Source organism: Rhamphochromis longiceps, linkage group LG5 (assembly GCF_057381845.1).
Source record: "Rhamphochromis longiceps isolate RC_006_pf linkage group LG5, R_longiceps_female_GT1.1, whole genome shotgun sequence".
Lineage (NCBI taxonomy): Eukaryota > Metazoa > Chordata > Actinopteri > Cichliformes > Cichlidae > Rhamphochromis > Rhamphochromis longiceps.
The window spans coordinates 42,077,867-42,097,905 of record NC_140561.1 but is presented as its reverse complement, the minus strand read 5'-3'; the positions used below and the strand labels follow the sequence as shown (position 1 = coordinate 42,097,905).

The following is a 20,039-nucleotide window of genomic DNA, read 5'->3' as shown; positions in this document are numbered from 1 at the left end:
GGCCCCCAGACTCTGCCTTAGATAACTTATTCCAGTTTGATCCACTCAAGAAAGGACTAATAACAAAAGTTCACAATGCTTTGTCACAACTGGATGGAACTGTCACACTTGACTATCTGCGAGAGGCCTGGCAGTGTGGCCTGGGTACGAGAATCACAGACAGTCAATGGACAAAAGCCCAGGAAAATGTAAACTCTTCCTCTGTTTGTATTCGTCATGGACTCTTACAGTTTAAAGTGCTACACAGACTCCATTTATCAAAGTTGAAACTGTCAAAAATGTAAACTCGTCCTGTGAAAGATGTAAACAGCAACCTGCTTCACTGGCGCGTGTGTTTTGGAACTGTCCCTGTATAACAACATACTGGAATAATGTCTTTCAAACCTTGTCTGAGATTCTAATACAAACTCTGAAGCCAGACCCAATCTGTGAAGCCGGTTGTTGTAGATTTGTCAGCCACCCAAAATAACGTAATACGTTTTGTGACGCTGCTGGCACGCTGTTTAATTTTACTAAACTGGAAACAAAAAGTGCCTCCTACCACATCAGCGTTGACACAAGATGTAATGAGACGTTTGCAGCTGGAAAGAATTAAACTCCTATTAAGGGGGAGGAATTCTGTTCAACCTGGCAACCTTTCATAGATCTCTTCAATACAGCACAGATATAAACGATCACTGAGCCTCATTGGTAGTCTGACGAATAACATCCTTTGTTGTTGTTGTTTGTTGTTGTTCTTTCTTTTGTTTTTTTCCCATTCTGTTCAACTTTTACCGTATATATGTAACCAGTTATATTTGAATCTTTGTCATCTTTATGGAAAGAGAAAACTGGAAAACCAAGTAAAGGGATTTGGGGGGAAAAAACACAAAGCGCCAATCAGCAGCCAGGATATTCGACTCCAATCGTGAACAAAATACATGACCTAAAAACCCAGTTATCATGCAGTAATACAAAAGGCAGAGTACTCTCACAGTACTGTCAGGAACATGCTCAGAAGACTCACGGACACAAGTGACTCTCAGGTTATTGAAGCCCTTCAAAATAAAAGCTTTAGCTGTTTTTGGTGGAAATGAAGGAAGATGGAATTTTATGGACGGTCCCCTCAGACATGGCGATGGGACGTTTGGCCCTCGGCGAATCCCGTCGGCTTCTCGGAGTCTTTCGTGGCTCTGAGTCGAGCCTCCTCTGCAGGCTGTGTGTTTTTCTCTGCTTGTCTTTGCCTCCTTGTTGTTCTGAGGCCATCCCTCTTACATTTTGTGTCCTCGTTATGTTCGTGCCAGTCTGTGCACACTCTGAAAGCCTCGGGTTCCCCAAACTTGGATCTCAGCTTTGTGTTGTGTTTTTGACATCCTAATCCTTCACTGTCGCCTTCCTCCCCCTTTGAGCTGAATTATAAACCAGAGGACAGAAAATGAGTTACAGCTTGTGTTTGACAGCTGGATTCAGAGACACGTGGAGCTCTGTAAGGTTGTTTGAACTGTCAGCAGAAATCTTCCTGTGAGTTTGTTGTCATGTGACCGTGTTGGTGTGAGATGCAGAACGACACGATATCGTTCACATCAGCGAGCATTGAGCTACGACGCTTTTCTTCGGTAACGTTTTGTCGTGTTTCTCCTCAGAGTTCTCCTGCAGCTAGAAATTAATCAAAGTGTGAAACCAGACCTGAACTTCAAATTGGATGTGAACAGCAGAGCTCGCTGATTTAAACGATGCTCTGAGGACGAGGACTCAAGCTGACCGATGCAGGCTCCTGTGTTTATCGCGTCAGACTCATGTTTTTGACTCCAATCCCGTCCTCGTGCGTCCTCAGCTCCGCAGAGGATTCTCACTCGGGCGAGTGTGCAGGTCCTCTGATGCTGCACAGTGATGATCCTTACTGTAGTTTGCTAAAGGTAGCTAAAGATAAACTTGGTTCTTCCCAAACATTTTTAGTTTTGCATGTTTTATCTTCACTTTTCTGGGTTTTCTCCAGATTTTCAAGTTTCCTCCTCCCATCCAAAGACACATGTTAGGGTCACCAAAGCAGTCTTAGAATAGATGCACAGATCACCTTCTCCATGAGCTCAGGGGGCCCTGAGGTAGCCAAGACACGAGCGATCTCTCCTGGGCCAGTTGGGCACACCTGAAACAGCTCACCTGAGAGGCTGTAGCAGGCTAAACCACCTCAACTGGCTCCTCCCAGTGTGGAGGAGTACCAGCTGTACTCCAAACTCCTCAACCCACGACGGAGCCCAGACTCAGTCGAGCTCGTTCCCACTGCTTCTGTCTTTCAACCAGTTTCTCCTTCACGCTTCTCAGCTCCTCCTCCTCCTCTTCAGCTTCTGCACCATTCATCTGTCCACGTTGAAGACCCTGAGACCTTTCTTCAGCTGAGAACGTCAGCATCAGACTGCTGATTCTCATGTCAGACACTTTAGACCAAAACCAAACCGTGCTCTGGTCCAACGTCCTCAGGCAGGTGACCGGTCCAAGGTGTACAGACTCACTCTTTATCTCAGGGGTGGGAAACTCCAGGCCTGCAGCATCTCACCCTGGGTCAACACACCTGAATCAAATGATTAGTTCATTACCAGCCTCTGGAGAACTTCAGGACATGTTGAGGAGGTCAGTTATCCATTTAAGTCAGCTGTGTTGGATCGAGGACACATCTAAAACCTGCAGGACAGCCCAAAAGGCCACATCAAGCTAACCCTCAGCATCCTGCACTCAGAAGCTGATAGGACAGCGTGATGCTGCAGTGAGTGCCTGTGATCGGTCCACTGTAGGAAGTCTCAGGACATGTTCTTATCTGCAGTGTTCAGCACACGTATGTTAGCTCAGCGTGGCCCCTGTGGATGGACTGATGTTATCTCCAGATATTGTATTGTATTGTATTTAAAGATGGCGCCGGTGAGGTCGGCTGCCGTCACGACTGCTCCGACCACTTTTTCTTTGTCTTTGTTTTTTAAGTTAGTTTTCAGCGTTTCTAAATCGGCAAAATCATCACCATTGGGTACATTAGGTATGACAGTGACACTCTTGTTTCTATTGGTTTACAATGTACTCACAATTCGAAGTTTTTAACTCCGGATCCGAGCTGGCCGAGTGAGATCTTGAGGGAGAACAAAGGGAAGCGGCGGCGGCCTAGAGGGAAGCGAGCCGGCGTCAGGAACAGGCTGAGAGCTCGTGCACACCGCACACCTCTGCCTAGCATCCTGCTCGCCAACGTCCAGTCACTGGAGAACAAGCTTGACGACCTCAGGGCCAGGGTAAAGTTCCAGAGAGACATTCGGGACTGCAATCTCCTCTGCTTCACCGAGACATGGCTGAACCCAGCGGTGCCGGACCACGCCATCCAGCCGGCCGAGTTCTTCTCGGTTCACCGCATGGACAGGACACGGGACTCGGGGAAGTCAAGAGGAGGCGGCGTGTGTTTAATGGTGAACAACAACTGGTGCAACAGTGCGAACGTTGTTCCTCTCACACGCTCCTGCACACCAAATCTGGAACTACTGTCCATCATGTGTCGTCCTTTTTATCTACCTCGGGAATTTACATCGGTCATTGTAAGTGCCGTTTATATTCCACCACAAGCGGACACGGTCACCGCCTTATGCGAGCTGCATGAGGCACTCACACAGCACCAGACACAACACCGGGACGCTGCGCTTATTGTGACGGGGGACTTTAATAGCGCCAACCTCAAACGCGCAGCGCCGAACTTTTATCAACACATCTCCTGCCCCACCAGAGGTGAAAGGACACTGGACCACTGCTACACTACGGTCAAGGACGGCTACAAGGCACAATCCCGCCCTCCTTTTGGCAAATCTGATCACGCCGCCATCTTCCTCATGCCAAAATACAAACAAAGGCTGAAACAGGAAGTTCCGGTTCAGAGGAAGGTCGCGCGCTGGACGGATCAATCGGTGGCCGCGTTACAGGACGCACTCGATGACGCAGACTGGGGCATGTTCAGAAACAGCTCCGATGATGACGTCAACGTGTTTACGGAAGCGGTTGTGGGATTCATCGGGAAACTAGCGGATGATACCGTGGAGACAAAGACTATCACAACGTTTCCCAACCAGAAGCCGTGGGTGGATAAAACCATCCGCGACGCTCTGAGATCCCGCACCGCTGCCTACAACACGGGACTCACGACGGGGGACATGGACCCGTACAAAGCCGCGTCATATAACGTGCGGAGGGCGGTGAAAGAGGCGAAGCAGCGCTACGGGAGGAAACTAGAGTCACAACTCCAACAGAGTGACTCTAGGAGCCTGTGGCGGGGACTAAGGACAATAACGGACTATAAAGCACCAACAACCGGTATGACGAACGCGGCCGTGACTCTGGCAGACGAGCTGAACACTTTCTATGCTCGCTTCGAGGCTGCAGCTAAGGTCTCCAACAATGCTAGTGTTAGCGGCGCTAACGGCTGCAGACAGGAAGATACTGCCAGCACCGGAAACGTGCTCGTCATCTCCGAGCATGAAGTAAGGAGAGCCTTCAAGAGAGTGAACACCAGGAAAGCAGCAGGACCAGACGGCATCCCAGGTCGTATCCTCAGAGACTGCGCATACCAGCTAGCTCCTGTGTTCACTGAGATATTCAACATCTCTTTATCTCAGTCGGTGATCCCCACATGCTTCAAAGAGTCCATCATTGTTCCTGTCCCGAAGAAACCCCACCCTGCTTCTCTCAATGACTATCGCCCTGTAGCCCTCACCTCAGTAGTGATGAAGTGCTTTGAACGCCTGGTCAGAGACTTCATCATTTCTTCACTACCAGACACACTGGACCCACTACAGTTCGCTTACCGTCCAAATCGTTCCACAGACGATGCCATCTCTCATCTCCTCCACACATCACTCACTCACTTGGACACTAGAAGGGGGAATTATGTTAAAATGCTCTTCATAGACTACAGCTCTGCATTTAACACCATAATTCCCTCCACACTCACCACCAAGCTGGAGCATCTGGGACTCAGCTCATCTATGTGTCAGTGGATCTCCAACTTCCTAACTGGCAGACCACAGGCAGTAAGGATGGGCGGACATGTCTCAGCCTCCACCACTCTCAGCACTGGAGCCCCCCAGGGGTGTGTTCTGAGCCCCCTGCTGTACTCTCTGTACACATATGACTGCGTGGCCACTACCAGCTCCACCACCATCATCAAGTTTGCTGACGACACCGTCGTGGTGGGCCTGATCTCTGATAACAACGAGACGGCCTACCTGAAGGAGATTAGGAATCTGGAGAACTGGTGCCAGAGGAACAACCTCCTTCTAAACGTCAGTAAGACAAAGGAGCTGATAGTGGACTTCAGCACTAAGCAGGAGAGGAACTACCAGACCCCCGTCATCAACGAGTGCCCAGTGGAGAGAGTGGACAGCTTCAAATACCTCGGAGTTCACATCACGCAGGACCTGTCATGGTCCTGTCACATCAACACCGTGGTGAAAAAGGCCCGACAGCGTCTCTACCACCTCAGACGCTTGAGAGACTTCCAACTGCCCTCCAAGGTGCTCAGGAACTTTTACTCGTGCACCATAGAGAGCATCCTGGCGGGAAACATCTTAACCTGGTTCGGGAACAGCACCATGCAGGACAGACGAGCTCTACAGAGGGTTGTGCGGTCAGCTGAGCGCACCATCCGCTCCGAGCTCCCTGACCTGCACTCAATCTACAGCAGGCGGTGCTGGACCAAGGCCAGGAAGATCGTGAAGGACCTCAGCCATCCCAACAACAGACTGTTCTCTCTGTTGAGGTCAGGAAAGCGATTCCGCTCCCTGAAGACCAACACAGAGAGACTGAGGAGGAGCTTCTTCCCGCAGGCGATACGGTCTCTCAATCACACCACCACACAGTACTGACCCACACATATGGTTCTTACACACACACTGGACTTTCTGGACATTGTTTTCACTTCATTACTTAAATCACGCTGCTGTTATTGTGTATATATTTATTTAGATTTCTTCATACATTCTTATATAGTTCTATATTGTGTATTTTGTTGTACAGTTATTTTATTTTCAACTTTAATTTATATATTTTATCTTAAATTTACCCTTCATTCTAATTTGTGTTGTACAGTTATTTCATTTTTAACCTTAATTTATATTTTATTCCTTCCTAGTTAAATTTACCCTTTTTAATTTTTCATATTTATTTCCTATCTTATTCATAGCCTTTTCCTTTTTTGTTTTCTTTAGGTCACGAGCAGTTGTCCAAGCATTTCACTACATATCGTACTGTGTATGACTGTGTACGTGACAAATAAAATTTGAATTTGAATTTTATTTATTTTTACAGTGGAAACAGCATGTCAGTGATCCATGCATCATGCTGCATTCTCATTGGTTGATGAGGACTTACACTGTGGCCAGTATAAATACGTTCCCAGACCATTAACGGTTAATTTCTCTGAGGTCTTGAAGGATGATTGCTCTCTCTTACTTCATCTGTTAGAATGAATATTAATGAGCTGAACTATCTGAAGTCTCCTGTAATGGAGTCAGAGGTTGATGATGATTTGCATACGTGCGGCCGTGTGGAGGAGGTGGGATCAGAGCGACAGCTGCTGAAGAGCGAGGAGGCGGCGGCTGAGGGAAACTCCAGCGGCTGCGCTTTCACACCAGATTTAGAGAAGAAGAGGGCGAGAAGGAGCTGAAGATGACGAGGAGCAGATGGAGAGAAGCAGCAGGAGTGCATGAGCGTGCACGACTCACGAGTTTACCTGCAGAAAAAAGTATGTGTCAATGAAAGTGTTTACGTTTCATCCTGTCAGACAGGAAGTGACCATCTCTCTGCTCCTCATCAGCCAAAATGTTTCGTTCCCCCTTCGTAACACCTGTATGCTGGGGGGATGTTTGCATTGTTAGGGGCGTGGCCTATTTGACTGACAGGTGGGCTACACCGGTGCAGGTTCGGTCTCTCGCTGTTGACTGTGTGACCGGTAAAAGGCTTCAGTCGGCCCATTCTTGTGAAAAACACGAGCTCTGTAATTCTTCTGACACTGATCTGTTTCACAGTCTGAGGAGAGACCCACTCCACTGTTATCAGAGCGTTTCACACCTTCGAGTGGGCGTAAATCACTTCATATGAAAACATAATTTTAACATTTAGCCGCTTTGCTGTAGATGCAGTCGGCTCGTCACCAGCAGCTCATTTCCATCTTTCTGCCACTTTTCCACTCATGTCAGCTGCTGCTTTCAGCTCATTATGTGACCTCGTTCAATCGAGAGCTGCACAGTTAGCGTTAAAAACAGAATAAATTTAAAGGGACGGGATTCTTTCATCACAAACACAAGTGTTCAGACTCAGATCAGAGAGTCGCAGGTTGGTTTCAGGACTGGAAAACAAAGGTGGTTTTCAGTAAACGGTTTCTTCTCTAATCTTCAGTCGAAAAGCAGCGAGAAGAGAAAAACATCAGGTGATGAAATGAGATGAAGGTGAGGTGGGAGGAAAATGTGAAGGGAAGCGGACTGAGCTGAGAGAGTGAGGTGTCAGAGGTCCAGAGTCTTCAGAGACTTAAATGAACAATCAGCGGCAGAGAGGAGAGGAAGGTGTCAGGCGAGGAGGAGGAGGTGCTGAAAGGAGACGCAGCCAGGGAGAGAGTATTGATTCCTCTAAACGCAGGGGATTAACGGCGGTGAGGAGGAGAGAGAGAAGAAGAAAGCAGAGGTGACGGGTAATCACCCGACAGGCGGGTTCCCGCCTGCCGCGTGTTCCCTGGAAGCAGCTTTTGACGGCATGCTGTGTGCGAGTTTTTTTAATTAACTTATTGGGAATTTCGGTTGTTTATAACCCACACCTGCCACTCAGGGAGAATAAGGGTGACCCAAAAAACCCACATCAGAAAATCCTGCTGATATCTGCACTGATGTGGACGGGTGGCGTGTCAGGATGCCACGTCAGGATGCCACGTAGGTCGATGGAAATGGAAGTGATCAGCCTACAGAGGGCTCAGTTCAAAGACGCCCTGAAAATCAATGTGAAAACATGATGCAGCGGGCGCTCGGTAGTTTGGACGGCCCCCACGTGCTTGTACACATGCTCGATGTCACGCTGTGGTGGGCGTAGTTTGTGATGTGGCAGCAGGGAAGGCTGACACACCGGAGCACCATCAGCAATCACGCCTCTTCGCATAAAAACAATGAACTGGGTCCTGAGTTGTGTATGTGTGGCTGGCCCGGTGTGTAAGTGACGACAACCGAAATAAAGGAAAGCGTTTGAAAGTACAAGAACGTGGTCGAGTCTGCCACACATCTTCTACACACGTCATTCTTAATGAGTTGATGGATGGCATCCTGGGGAACTCCTCCCACATCTGGACCAGCTCATCACTGAGGTGCAGCCTGGCGGCGTCGGGTGGACCGAAGCATCCTGTCCTACAGCTGTACTGTTGGATTCTGGTATCAGTATCTTCATCTTCGACCCAGGGCAGGCGCTGACACGGGTCCAGTCCATTTATGAAGTGGCTCCCCGCTGCACAGCTTACACTACGCTGCGCAGCCGGTGTTTCAGTTCAGCTATCAGAGTCCTCCAGCTGTAGACCCTTCCTGTTAGGGGGGGGCGGGGGGGGGGGGGTCTCATTGAGGTCTGTGCTGCACCTGTTGGTAATTTCATTAACAGCACAGTAGCTGATTACACCTCCTCTAATGACCTGAGCAGATCAAAATCCCAGTTTCACAGACTTGATGTTGTACTCTGATTCAAAAGTGCTGCTTTCATTCTTTGAACAGTGTTACAGAGTGTTACAGTGTGACAGTGTGTTAGTTACAGTGTGTTACAGTGTTACAGTGTGTTACAGTGACAGTGTGTGACAGTGTGTTACAGTGTTACAGTGTGTTACAGTGTGACAGTGTGTTAGTTAGTGTGTTACAGTGTGACAGTGTGTTAGTTACAGTGTGTTACAGTGACAGTGTGTGACAGTGTGTTACAGTGTTACAGTGTGTTACAGTGACAGTGTGTGACAGTGTGTTACAGTGTTACAGTGTGTTACAGTGTGACAGTGTGTTAGTTACAGTGTGTGACAGTGTGTTACAGTGTTACAGTGTGTTACAGTGTGACAGTGTGTTAGTTACAGTGTGTTACAGTGTGACAGTGTGTTAGTTACAGTGTGTTACAGTGACAGTGTGTGACAGTGTGTTACAGTGTTACAGTGTGTTACAGTGACAGTGTGTGACAGTGTGTTACAGTGTTACAGTGTGTTACAGTGTGACAGTGTGTTAGTTACAGTGTGTGACAGTGTGTTACAGTGTTACAGTGTGTTACAGTGTGACAGTGTGTTAGTTACAGTGTGTGACAGTGTGTTACAGTGTTACAGTGTGTTACAGTGTGACAGTGTGTTAGTTACAGTGTGTGACAGTGTGTTACAGTGTTACAGTGTGTTACAGTGTGACAGTGTGTTAGTTACAGTGTGTTAGTTACAGTGTGTGACAGTTACAGTGTGTTACAGTGACAGTGTGTTACAGTTATCAAATCAAATTCAAATTCAAATTTTATTTGTCACGTACACAGTCATACACAGTACGATATGTAGTGAAATGCTTGGACAACTGCTCGTGACCTAAAGAAAACAAAAAAGGAAAGGCTATGAATAAGATAGGAAATAAATATGAAAAATTAAAAAGGGTAAATTTAACTAGGAAGGAATAAAATATAAATTAAGGTTAAAAATGAAATAACTGTACAACACAGGGAAGAATAAGATAAAGATAAATATATAAATTAAAGTTGAAAATAAAATAACTGTACAACAAAATACACAATATAGAACTATATAAGAATGTATGAAGAAATCTAAATATAAATAAATATATACACAATAACAGCAGCTGTACAAGTATTAACCGGAAATGAAGAATATAGTGACCAGTGTTGTGCAAAACCAAAGTCCAGAAAGTCCAGTGTGTGTGTAAGAACTGTATGTGTGGGTCAGTACTGTGTGGTGTTGTGATTGAGAGACCGTATCGCCTACATCGTTACAGTGTGTTACAGTGTGTTAGTGTGACAGTGTGTTAGTTACAGTGTGTTACAGTTACAGTAGGTTACAGTGTTACAGTGTGTTATAGTTACAGTGTGTTACAGTTACACTGTGTTACAGTGTGTTACAGTTACAGTGTTACAGACTCCACCTGTTTCTGAAAGAAAACATGTTTAAAGCTCGTCTACCGATTCAAATGACGGTGTGTTCAGAGTCTGAACGAGATTATTTCAGGAGGTTTTCTTCTCAGCAGCAGCCTGACTGCTGTGTGCAGTGGGTGGTGAAAAGTGACAGAGGAGGACATGCAGGAGGAGGTGGAGGCGTGACATCCAGGTGTCGATAGGTTGGAGGCTTCGTGCTGTGTGGCTGCAACAGAGAGAGACGGGTGGACAGCGGGAGGGTGGGAGTCAAAGGAAGGAATACATAAAGGAGGGATTTGTGTGGACGTGTTAACTGCTGCCACACAGAGCAGCTCAAGATTTGGGAGGCTGGAATCATTATGCACATTTTTAACATTTTTCTCTCTTATTTTGAAAGTCTTTGTGTTTCCCTCTCAGATGAGTGGGTGCAGCATCACCCACAGGTTTGTGGCAGCGTTACCATGATGGATGTTGGTTTTCTGCAGGTAGAGATCTGTGTTGGTGTTATCCACAGCAGCAGAGACGGCTGCTGATGGGCACGCAGTCACGCCCAGGTAGAAACTGGAGCTCCGCCTTCTAGACGCTCTGTTAGTACAGTAACCTCACAGCAGCCATGTTACTGGTCACATGACTCATTCAAAAGGCTCCAACAGCACAAACAGGATGCAGAGGTCCAGTTCAGCCTATCAGACACCTCTCAGTCAAAGGCCACGCCCCTAACGATGCAGACTTTAAATGATCTATGTAGACCAAACAGCTTGTGCCGTTTGTTAAACTGTCAGTGTGACCTTTCCCCTCTGTGGGAGTTTCACTCTGTTGATGAGCACGCTGACCGGCACCTAAACTTTACAGATGTGTGCCAGGGAGGTGCTGGGAGGAGGTGAGGAGGAGTGGAGGAGTGGAGGCTGAATCTAGTGAAGAAAGGTTGTGAAGTGAAAACATATGAAGGGAGCAGATGGGCTGAGAAGGCAGCGAGTGTGAAGAGCGGGTGTTGATGTCTGCGGGAAGAGTGTTTCCCTTCGCGCCCGCGGCGTTAACTCACATGTCCCATCATGCACTGGGGCGAACGCCGGCAACAGAGACAACAAAGTGACTGATGAGTTTGTCTTTCTGTCCTCAGCCCACCAGCGAGGAAGACCTCTGTCCCATCTGCTACGCCCACCCCATCTCTGCCATCTTCAAGCCCTGCTCACACAAGTCCTGCAAGTGAGTCGCGCGCACACACACACACACACGTCGGGTATTCATATCTAATTGACATAATAGACAACCCCTTACCATAACCTTATCGTAACACTGGCACTAACGCCACATTCTGAGTCTCAAACATGCTGGTGGCGGGCAGCACATCCCGAGTTTACAGGACGCTGAGACGGCGATGAAGAATGCCTTGCTCGGTACAGCTGATGACGTGACGGCGAGTGTGGGGCAAGCAGGATCTTGAAAGTGTGAGATTGATCCTGCAGACGTCCTGACACACACAGATATGGCTGACTCGCACACTCTCACCTGTGTGTGTGAGTCAGCTGTTTCCTTACTGCAGCTGGACGCCGCCGTGGGCGCAGACCTCGTTCATATCTGGATGCATATTTCATGCTATCCTGAAGGTGCGCTTGATTTAGCTGAGCTGGCACGCCGACTCAGCGGCCGTATGGATTGCTGCAGCATGATGGAGAGCGCTGTCACCGGGTGAACCAGCTGATTCCTCCTCGTGACAAACGGACCCGTGAGAGCAGCTCTGAGCGTTCACTCGGGCCCCTCTAAAACACACAGACAGGTTTCAGTGTGTGTCACACATCACGCCGGGTGAAACGAAGCTTCAAAACGGATCAAACGTCGTGTCGTCTGATTGGACAGCTGTGTGTTGTCGGTCCTCTGGCAGCTTTCTTGGCTCAATAACGACTTAAACACCGTCAGAAAAATAATCTTAATTCTGCCACATTATTCTTTATTCTTACTGAACCTTTCAAAATAAAAGCCAAAACCTTCAAACCAATATTACCACCATTAAAAAACATCTAAAGTAACATTTAATTGTATAGCACCTTTCAAAATAAAAATCACAAAGTGCTTCACAGAAACGCTAAAACACAGAAACAAAAATGATTTTAGCTGTTTTATAAAAGAGACTGCTGAGTCCACAGAGCTGAAGCTCAAAGGGAGAGGGGTCCAGAGTCTGGGGGCCACAGTTACAAAAGCTCTGTCAACTTTTGTTTTCAGCCTCATATGATGGACAACCAGCAAGCCCTGATCACATGACCTCAGGGACCTGCTGGGATGTAAAAGATCTCTGATATATGTCGGTGCTCGTCCATGCAGAGCTCAGAACGTGCTGAAGAGGGAGTAAATACAACAGAAACAATCTGATAAACCCTGAGACAGAAAATCCCCCGACAGCTTCGTTAGAGTCGTTCAGGTTAGCCGCTGTTCTTTAAATATGGCTCATTGATGGGGTGGGCGCAGGAAGTGATGCAGAGCGGTGAAAAGCATCATCCCAAAGAACCAAAAGCACGACCTAAGTGTCGTCTTACAAAGAGATCCGCACATGACGTAGCCAGCAGGTCCTGGCTCGCCTTCATCTGTCTGAGTGTTTGGAGGCAGGTCGCCTCCCACAGCTGCAACCTGGCCCTCAGAGGTGGACCTGCAGCTCGCTGCTGCACGTGCTCACAGTAACCCTCCAACAGCAAAACGAAGATGTGTCAGCGCAGCTCAGTCACACATAAACACCTTACATGCTCAAAGCTGTTTGCAGACGATCACATGATCAGCGTAACTTCCTGTTTCCTCTGCAGAGCCTGCATCAACCAGCACCTGATGAACAACAAGGACTGCTTCTTCTGCAAGGCCACCATCACCGGAGTCGAGGACTACAGCAAGCCGGCCTCCTCCTAACACACACACACACACACACACACACACACACACACACACACACACGCAGGGTGAAATGAGGCACCATAACTACACACAAAAAACCAGAGCAGTGATGTGAAGGCAGCAGCAGAACCAGCTGTCACATTAGCACAACAGCACCTCCACCTGTCAAAGCGAGTACACCACGCGCACAGACACACACACAGACACACACACAGTGCTACAGGGCAACAGGATGCAGGCGTGTCGCCTCTGCAGAAACACACAAACAGGAAACAAAGGAGAACCTCATCCTCAGCAGAGGAAGGCTTCCTCCAGGACTCCCACAGTAATTTAACACAGACACACAAAACTCACATAAAACACACGAAAAGGTCGACAAAGAGCCAAACAACCGCAGATAGGATCCAGCGTCCTCCATCACCACCTGATCCACAGCTCAGAGAGCTGTACCTGTACACACACGCCTGCTGGACTGTTGTTACCCTGCTGTGACAGCGTTTCTGTCCTTATCACCGTCAGGCTCCAGATTCAGTGTCACAAACAAAGAGGGCGTCACTGCTGTTGAAAAGCTGCTTTAAGATAAACGTCCACATCATTAAGAAGTGATTTCAGGTCTCATAAACTTCATTCACAGCAGAACACAGAAACATGTGACCTGTTCAAATCGGTTAAATAAGCAAACGTCCATCCTTTAACTACAGGCTGCTCTTCATCAGTAAAATTCAAACCGTCAGCAGATGTTTGAACTGTTCTCCACGAATCAGAGAAAACCTGAACCTGGCGTGGATGAGACGCACATGTGTATCCGGATTACTGCGCTGATGATGATGACGGTGGTGTTTCTGCTGGAGGAGTCGTTGCGTGCTCGCTGTACTCTGCTGTTAGTTCCACAGTTATGATTTCACACATGTTCACACTGTGGGGCGCCGTTTGTAAAATGAAACATGCTGAAATTAACTGCAATATTTTTCCACATTTAGCTAAAAACGAGTCCTTTTTTTACAACATTTAGTAAAATACTTGTAACTTTTCACAGTTAAAACACAGTTTTGAATGTTAAATCTAAATATTATATTTAAATCTAAATGTTACAGGAAACTAAATATTTAGGCTAACATGTAAAATTTATTGTACGGATCAACGGAAATACCAAAATAAAAGCTTTACGAAAACCTCGGGAAAAAGGAGAACACATGAGAACCGTTTGGACTCAATCTACACATGGTTCATTTTCTTAAAATCACTTTGGACAACACTATTTTACGCCATTTAGCTGCTGGTTAAAGTTAGGTTATGGTTAGCTTTAGGGCTGGAACGTCTATAACCGCGGGACCGTCCACTGGGATTCAGCCATAACCCGGCGCGGACCATAAGTTTCCTCAGGAACGCCGCGGGACGTGACAAAACATTGGTATGCTACGCCCCGGGAGAGAGCAGACACAGCCCCGGGGCTGTGTGTGACCATCAGGTGTGAAATGACCCCTGCTGGTCACTTCTCACCGCCATGAGCTGCTTCACTTCCTGCCTACCAGCAGCGATTTAGCTGAGAACCTCCGAAGATCCGTTTCGTCGGCCATCCAAAGGTTCAGCAGTAGTGCGCTCAGCAGCTGCAGTCTCCACTTCACAATCGCTGCAGCACACGGACATGCTCGTAGGCAAGAAGTGAAGCAGCTCATGGCGATGAGAAGTGAGGGGGAGAGCAGACATAATCCGACCAATACCGGCACACTTTTGCACCGGAGGTTTTCGTAAAGCTTTTATTTTGGTATTTCCGTTGATCCGTACAATAAATTTGCATGTTAGCCTAAATATTTAGTTTCCTGTAACATTAACTTTTCATATTTAAAATTGTGTTTTAAATATGAAAAGTTAAAAAATATTTTACTAAATGTAAAAAAGTTCTTCACAAAAACATGTTTTTGTAAGGTTTTGAGCTAAATGTGGAAAAATGTTGCCGTTAATTTCACGTTACAAACGGCGCCTCATATCACACAGTCTGAATGCGACGCCGTCACTTTGTTTTCAGCATGTTGAGGACGGCGTGCCCCAGCGGCGTGTTTATGGCGTGTTAGCGGCACCTCTGTGTGCCGCTCCGGGCTCCTGTAACCACATTAAATTATTTATCCTGAACCAGCAACCGTCTCTGTTCATTTTGTGAATTTATTGATTATTACTGATTAGTTATTGGAGTTTCTTGCTAGCCGAGCCAGCTGACCTCAGAGCGCTGACTCCGCAGTCTGACGTGAAGCTCGATTTTCTTCCTTTATGGGACAAACAGAAAAGGCTTCACTGTTCTCAGCCTGTCAGGTGTAGGGATGGGTATCGTTTAGGTTTTATCCGATACCGGTACCAAACCGGTACTTTTGAAACTGTGCCGGTGCTTAAAGAATGGAGAACACAAAATTGGTCCAAAAACCTCTCATGTTCAGCTGTTTTTTGTAAAAAGATAACAATGTTAGCCTTTTCTGCAGCTATGGGGCATATATGGCATCACTCTTGGCTGGAAGCAGTGCTTAATCAATGGAAAAAACACAAACTTTGTCCAAAAACCTCTCATGTTTAGCTGTTTTCCACTTTTTCTTTGGTCATTTTAGCCTTTTTGGCCAGGGTGAAGGGAGTATCTGCCATCAAACAAGGAGACAGCCGCATGTAACTATGATGATGTTTGCTAGTTCACCTTACATGCATTAATGTAATAACGTGGTTAGCCTACTCAACGTAAATTACACACGAACAACATGAAGCTACTCACGCAGAGAAGAACGGCTGCTGCTGCATCATCATCCTCATCATTTCTGCTACACTGGCAGGGCTAGGGGCCAGGACTCTCCTCTTCGGGTTCTTGGGGGATGTTGCTAACTCCGGGTCAGATAACAGGCACCACACCCGCAGTAGATGTGCTCGGTGTGAGGTCTCGCAGCAAGCTATCAAATACGGCGCATTTCTCGGCTTTAACAAAACGCTATGCGTCGCCAGGTGTTTCATCGGATTCGAGGTGTCACCTCCTTTGACAGTATCACAGTATCAGCTTAAAGCACTTGTTGCTGCTGAGTTTGCATCTTTTGCTGTGAATACGTACCTGGACCCGCCTACTATCCTTGGAAAGGTAAAATGATCCAAAGTGTATGACATCTCAGGAAAAAAAAAGCACCAAAATGTGCGCTGCTTTTCGGTCTGGTGACTACCGTTTATGTCAGAACCAGACCCAGATACCGGTACCCATCCCTAGTCAGGTGTCGATCGCTGGGTGAGATCCTGAACGTTGACGCAGCAGAAACCACCCCGCTGAAGGAGCAGACGAGGTGATGGAGCTCCACCCCTCACCTGACTCACCTGAGACGAACCAGGAGGCAGGAAACTGAACACATCTCTAAGTTACCGTACTCAAAGACCTGCTGTAAGAAACCGGAACCGTCAGGGTCACCTGGTCCAGCCCTAACTATATGCTTTAGCAAAAAGGAAAGTTTGAAGCCTAATCTTGAAAGTAGAGATAGTGTCTGTCTCCTGAATCCAAACTGGAAGCTGGTTCCACAGAAGAGGGGCCTGAAAACTGAAGGCTCTGCCTCCCATTCTACTTTTAAATACTCTAGGAACAACAAGTAGGCCTGCAGAGCGAGAGCCAAGTGCTCTAATAGGGTGATATGGTACTACAAGGTCATTAAGATAAGATGGGGCCTGATTATTTAAGAAGGGGACATGAAACGCTGCCCACATAAAGGCTCATTTACACCATGTTTAAAGTTTTAAAACATGTTTAGCGCCATCTTCTGTCAGTACGGAGCGTGACGTCTTGTGGTTGGTTGAGGCTAACAGACTCGCATTAGTTTATGTTAGCTAACTAGTAACAGGATGTCCATGTTACCGTCTGCAGCAGGAAGTGGCTGTTCGCTGTTTGGCTAGCTGCACTGAAACAGGATAATCCAGCTGTTAGCCGTGATGTTGGCGTTTGTAAATGAACCTGTGTGAGTCACCACACCTGGAGTCCAACACTGCAGCTGTTCCTCACCGAGCCGTGAAATCTGCCTGCAAACGGATGTTTGTAAGATGCAATCAGCTCACTGTGTAATAAAATCTTTTTTCCCAACACAATCAAACAGTTTCCAGCATCTGCATGCACATCACACCAAAAACACAAGTTTCTTATGAAACATGATAGAAAATCCTGACATCCATCAGCAGAGATTTTATTGCATAAAGTAGAGCAGATTGCATCAGCTGATTGGTGTCAGTGCAGCCAAACAATGAAGAACCACTTGCTGTTGTGTGTCTAAACTTTTAAACACTTATTTCACAGTGTGTCAGAGTTATATCTGTCAGGGCGTGTGTGTGTGTGTGCGTGCAGCGTTTTTATGTCCTCTTTATTTAACAGCGAAGGAGAAGTGTGCTCCGCATGAAATGATCTTGTGTCTGTGTGTGCGTTTGCTTCACAGACTTTGTGTTTGTGCTTTCACTGCTGTTTTCTAATGAAAGCGCTTTGACTCGATGTGTAACAAACTGCACTCACACAGCATCCAGTCAGATGTCACACTGACCTCGGTTATTCCCCTGGACTGGACAGTCTGCAGTTCACACTCACAGTTTTCTTCATGTAGATTCAGGCGGAGTGGACAGAGGCCACAGGATCACTCTTCATCATGGCTTCAAACTCCTCATTTCACACCTGTAAACAAAGATGGCCGAAGCCTCAGAGTCCGGTGGATGACCTCTGTGCTCGTCGGAGTGACTGCGTGCTGAGTGTTGTTCCTGTGTGAAACCACAGAGTTCAGGTTGTAACCGGTGCAGTCAGGACGCTGGGGAAGGATACGGCGGTCTGTACGAGCGGGTGATGTGGTCAGAGACGCAGCTTTGAAATATTTCAGCTTTGCTTTGAATCTGAAACCTTCAGCTCTGTACACCAGATTTAAACTGTGGTGTGTGTGTGAGAGAGAGACCTGTTGGTCAGGCCGGGTGGACGGAGTTTATAGATTGAGACAGAAATAGCTGCAGCAGGGGTGGAGAGAGGGAGGAAGAGGAGCGGTGGTGAAGATGAAGGAGACGTGCACAAGGACAGCCAGAGTATTTATAGAGGAACAGGAGCCTGATCGATGGAGGAGCACAAGACCTGCACACAAATGGCTGTGTGTGTGTGTGTGTGTGTGTGTGTGTGTGTGTGTGCGTGTGTGCGTGTGTGTGTGCGTGTGTGTGTGTGTGTGTGAAGGTAAATGGGTCAATGACAGCAGCGGGGAAAAGTTTCCATGTTAACTGGAACTTGAAAACAAGCTCGTCCAGGCAGAGTGAGCACACCTCCACCTGCCAGGAGGAGCAGCACACAACGTGTGTGTGTGTTTGTTTTACATGTGAGATAAGTGTTCAATGTTATTATTTTTATTTATGTTGTTGTTGTTCTGTTGCTGATGATGAGCGATCACAGCATGTGGTTTAAAGATGAAGCTCTGTCTCCACCTGCTGGCCGACCCTCAGCCTCACACCTGCTGACTAATCACCTGTTCACACTCAGCGTTATGAACACACAGCAGTTATTAGTCACTGTGAGCTCCTGAGATTATTAGATATACGAGCCACTCATATTTTGCGCTCTCACCTGAGTGAAGCCACAACATGTCAGACTATAGATCGCCATGATTGGAGCTCAGCTGAGAGGAAAAGTGTGGAGGAGACGTGATGAAGTCAAAGGTCAACATGAGCACGTGTCGGACGCTCTACAGTTATCATGTGTTTAAAACTAGGTTTCATTTGTTGTCTTTGATTCACTGAACTACTTTTCTTTGTTGGGTGCTTTAACTCCTGAAGTTAAAGTTGCATAACAGCTTCATGCTGTTTTGTGATTGGACTCCTCTGTGTGGGATAGGCTCCACCCCTCCAGCTGCGACCTTATACGTGGAGGTAAACGGATGGCTGAGTTCTCTGGGCCCTATTTCAGGAAGCCGGTTTAGTGCAAACTCTGAGTAAGTATACCCTGAGTTAACGAAAACTCTGGGTTTTCGGTTTCACAAAGCGAGTTTAGATTAATTCTGAGTGAGTTACTATGACGACACACTCCGTGAAGCTAACCTGCCCCCTAGCAGGTTTACTTCAACTAACATTGACCTTCTCCGCCTCTTTGTCGGAAACCTGACTGTAGGAAGTGTCAGACATGGCGTGCTCCTTCCTTGAAGAGCCAGTAGATCGTGAAGCACAAATTCTCCGCAGAGCTCTCCGCCGGGAGAGAGTGATCAGAGCGCGTTTGGACATTTTATCATTTCCTGATGATTTCCTGTGTGAACGTTACCGTTTTTCAGCACAATCTATAATTTATTTGGATAACATCCTCAGGCCTAATATTGCTCATGTGACACATCGCGGACATCCTCTCAGTTCTGTACATATTATTCGTATCGCACTTCGGTTTTTTGCAAACGGGAGCTTTCTGTATAATATTGGTGACGCTGAGCACGTTTCCAAGGCTACCGTCTGTCGGGCAGTCAGGAATGTTACAGTTGCACTGAAACGTCTCCTGTACTCGTGTGTGGTGTTCCCCGGTCATAGACCCACAAGATTTATCAAAGAGGGATGCCACAAAATTGCAGGTATCAGGATGAACGAAACTTAATTTATGATGTGGTGATACTTGGACTACTACTTAAATTTTACATTTATTCTCACGGTTCCCAGGCGTGATTGGCTGTATAGATGGCACTCACATTCCAATCATTGCTCCTTCAGTAAATGAAGGAGACTATGTGAACAGGAAGTCTTTCCACAGCATTAATGTACAGGTACATAGTTCCCTGTAGCATTTCAAACTAACAAATTATTTCATTATAGTAATGGATGCTAATTTGTGTTCTCTGCACTGTGAAGATCATATGTGATGCTGCCAACATTATCACAAATGTGGAAGCCAAGTGGCCAGGCTCTGTGAGTGGTGGTGGTGGAGGACCCCCACCTGTTTTTCAGGCCTCTGCTTTTTTCTGTTGGCTATAACGGGTCACATTTGAGCATACAGAGTAAGCAAATATGTACTTGTAATGTGCTCAGATAATTTCAATAAGTGCTTACAG

At 46.9% G+C, this 20,039-nt stretch overlaps 1 protein-coding gene across 5 annotated transcripts in view; it reads left to right on the top strand.

Moving 5' to 3' along the window:
- The window catches only part of rnf123 (ring finger protein 123), a 106,396-nt gene extending 91,240 nt beyond the window's left edge, over positions 1-15,156 (top strand). For 4 of the 5 annotated variants that reach the window (XM_085407712.1, XM_085407711.1, XM_085407710.1 and 1 more), the window contains exons 39-40: positions 11,243-11,328; positions 12,915-15,156. In XM_085407712.1, coding sequence (XP_085263838.1) covers positions 11,243-11,328; positions 12,915-13,014 — 186 coding nt within the window. In that variant the 3' untranslated portion in view covers positions 13,015-15,156. Of the gene's footprint in view, positions 1-11,242; positions 11,329-12,914 lie in introns of those variants that run through there. The other variant, XR_014911827.1, reaches the window with a different exon arrangement.
- Positions 15,157-20,039: the final 4,883 nt, after the last annotated feature.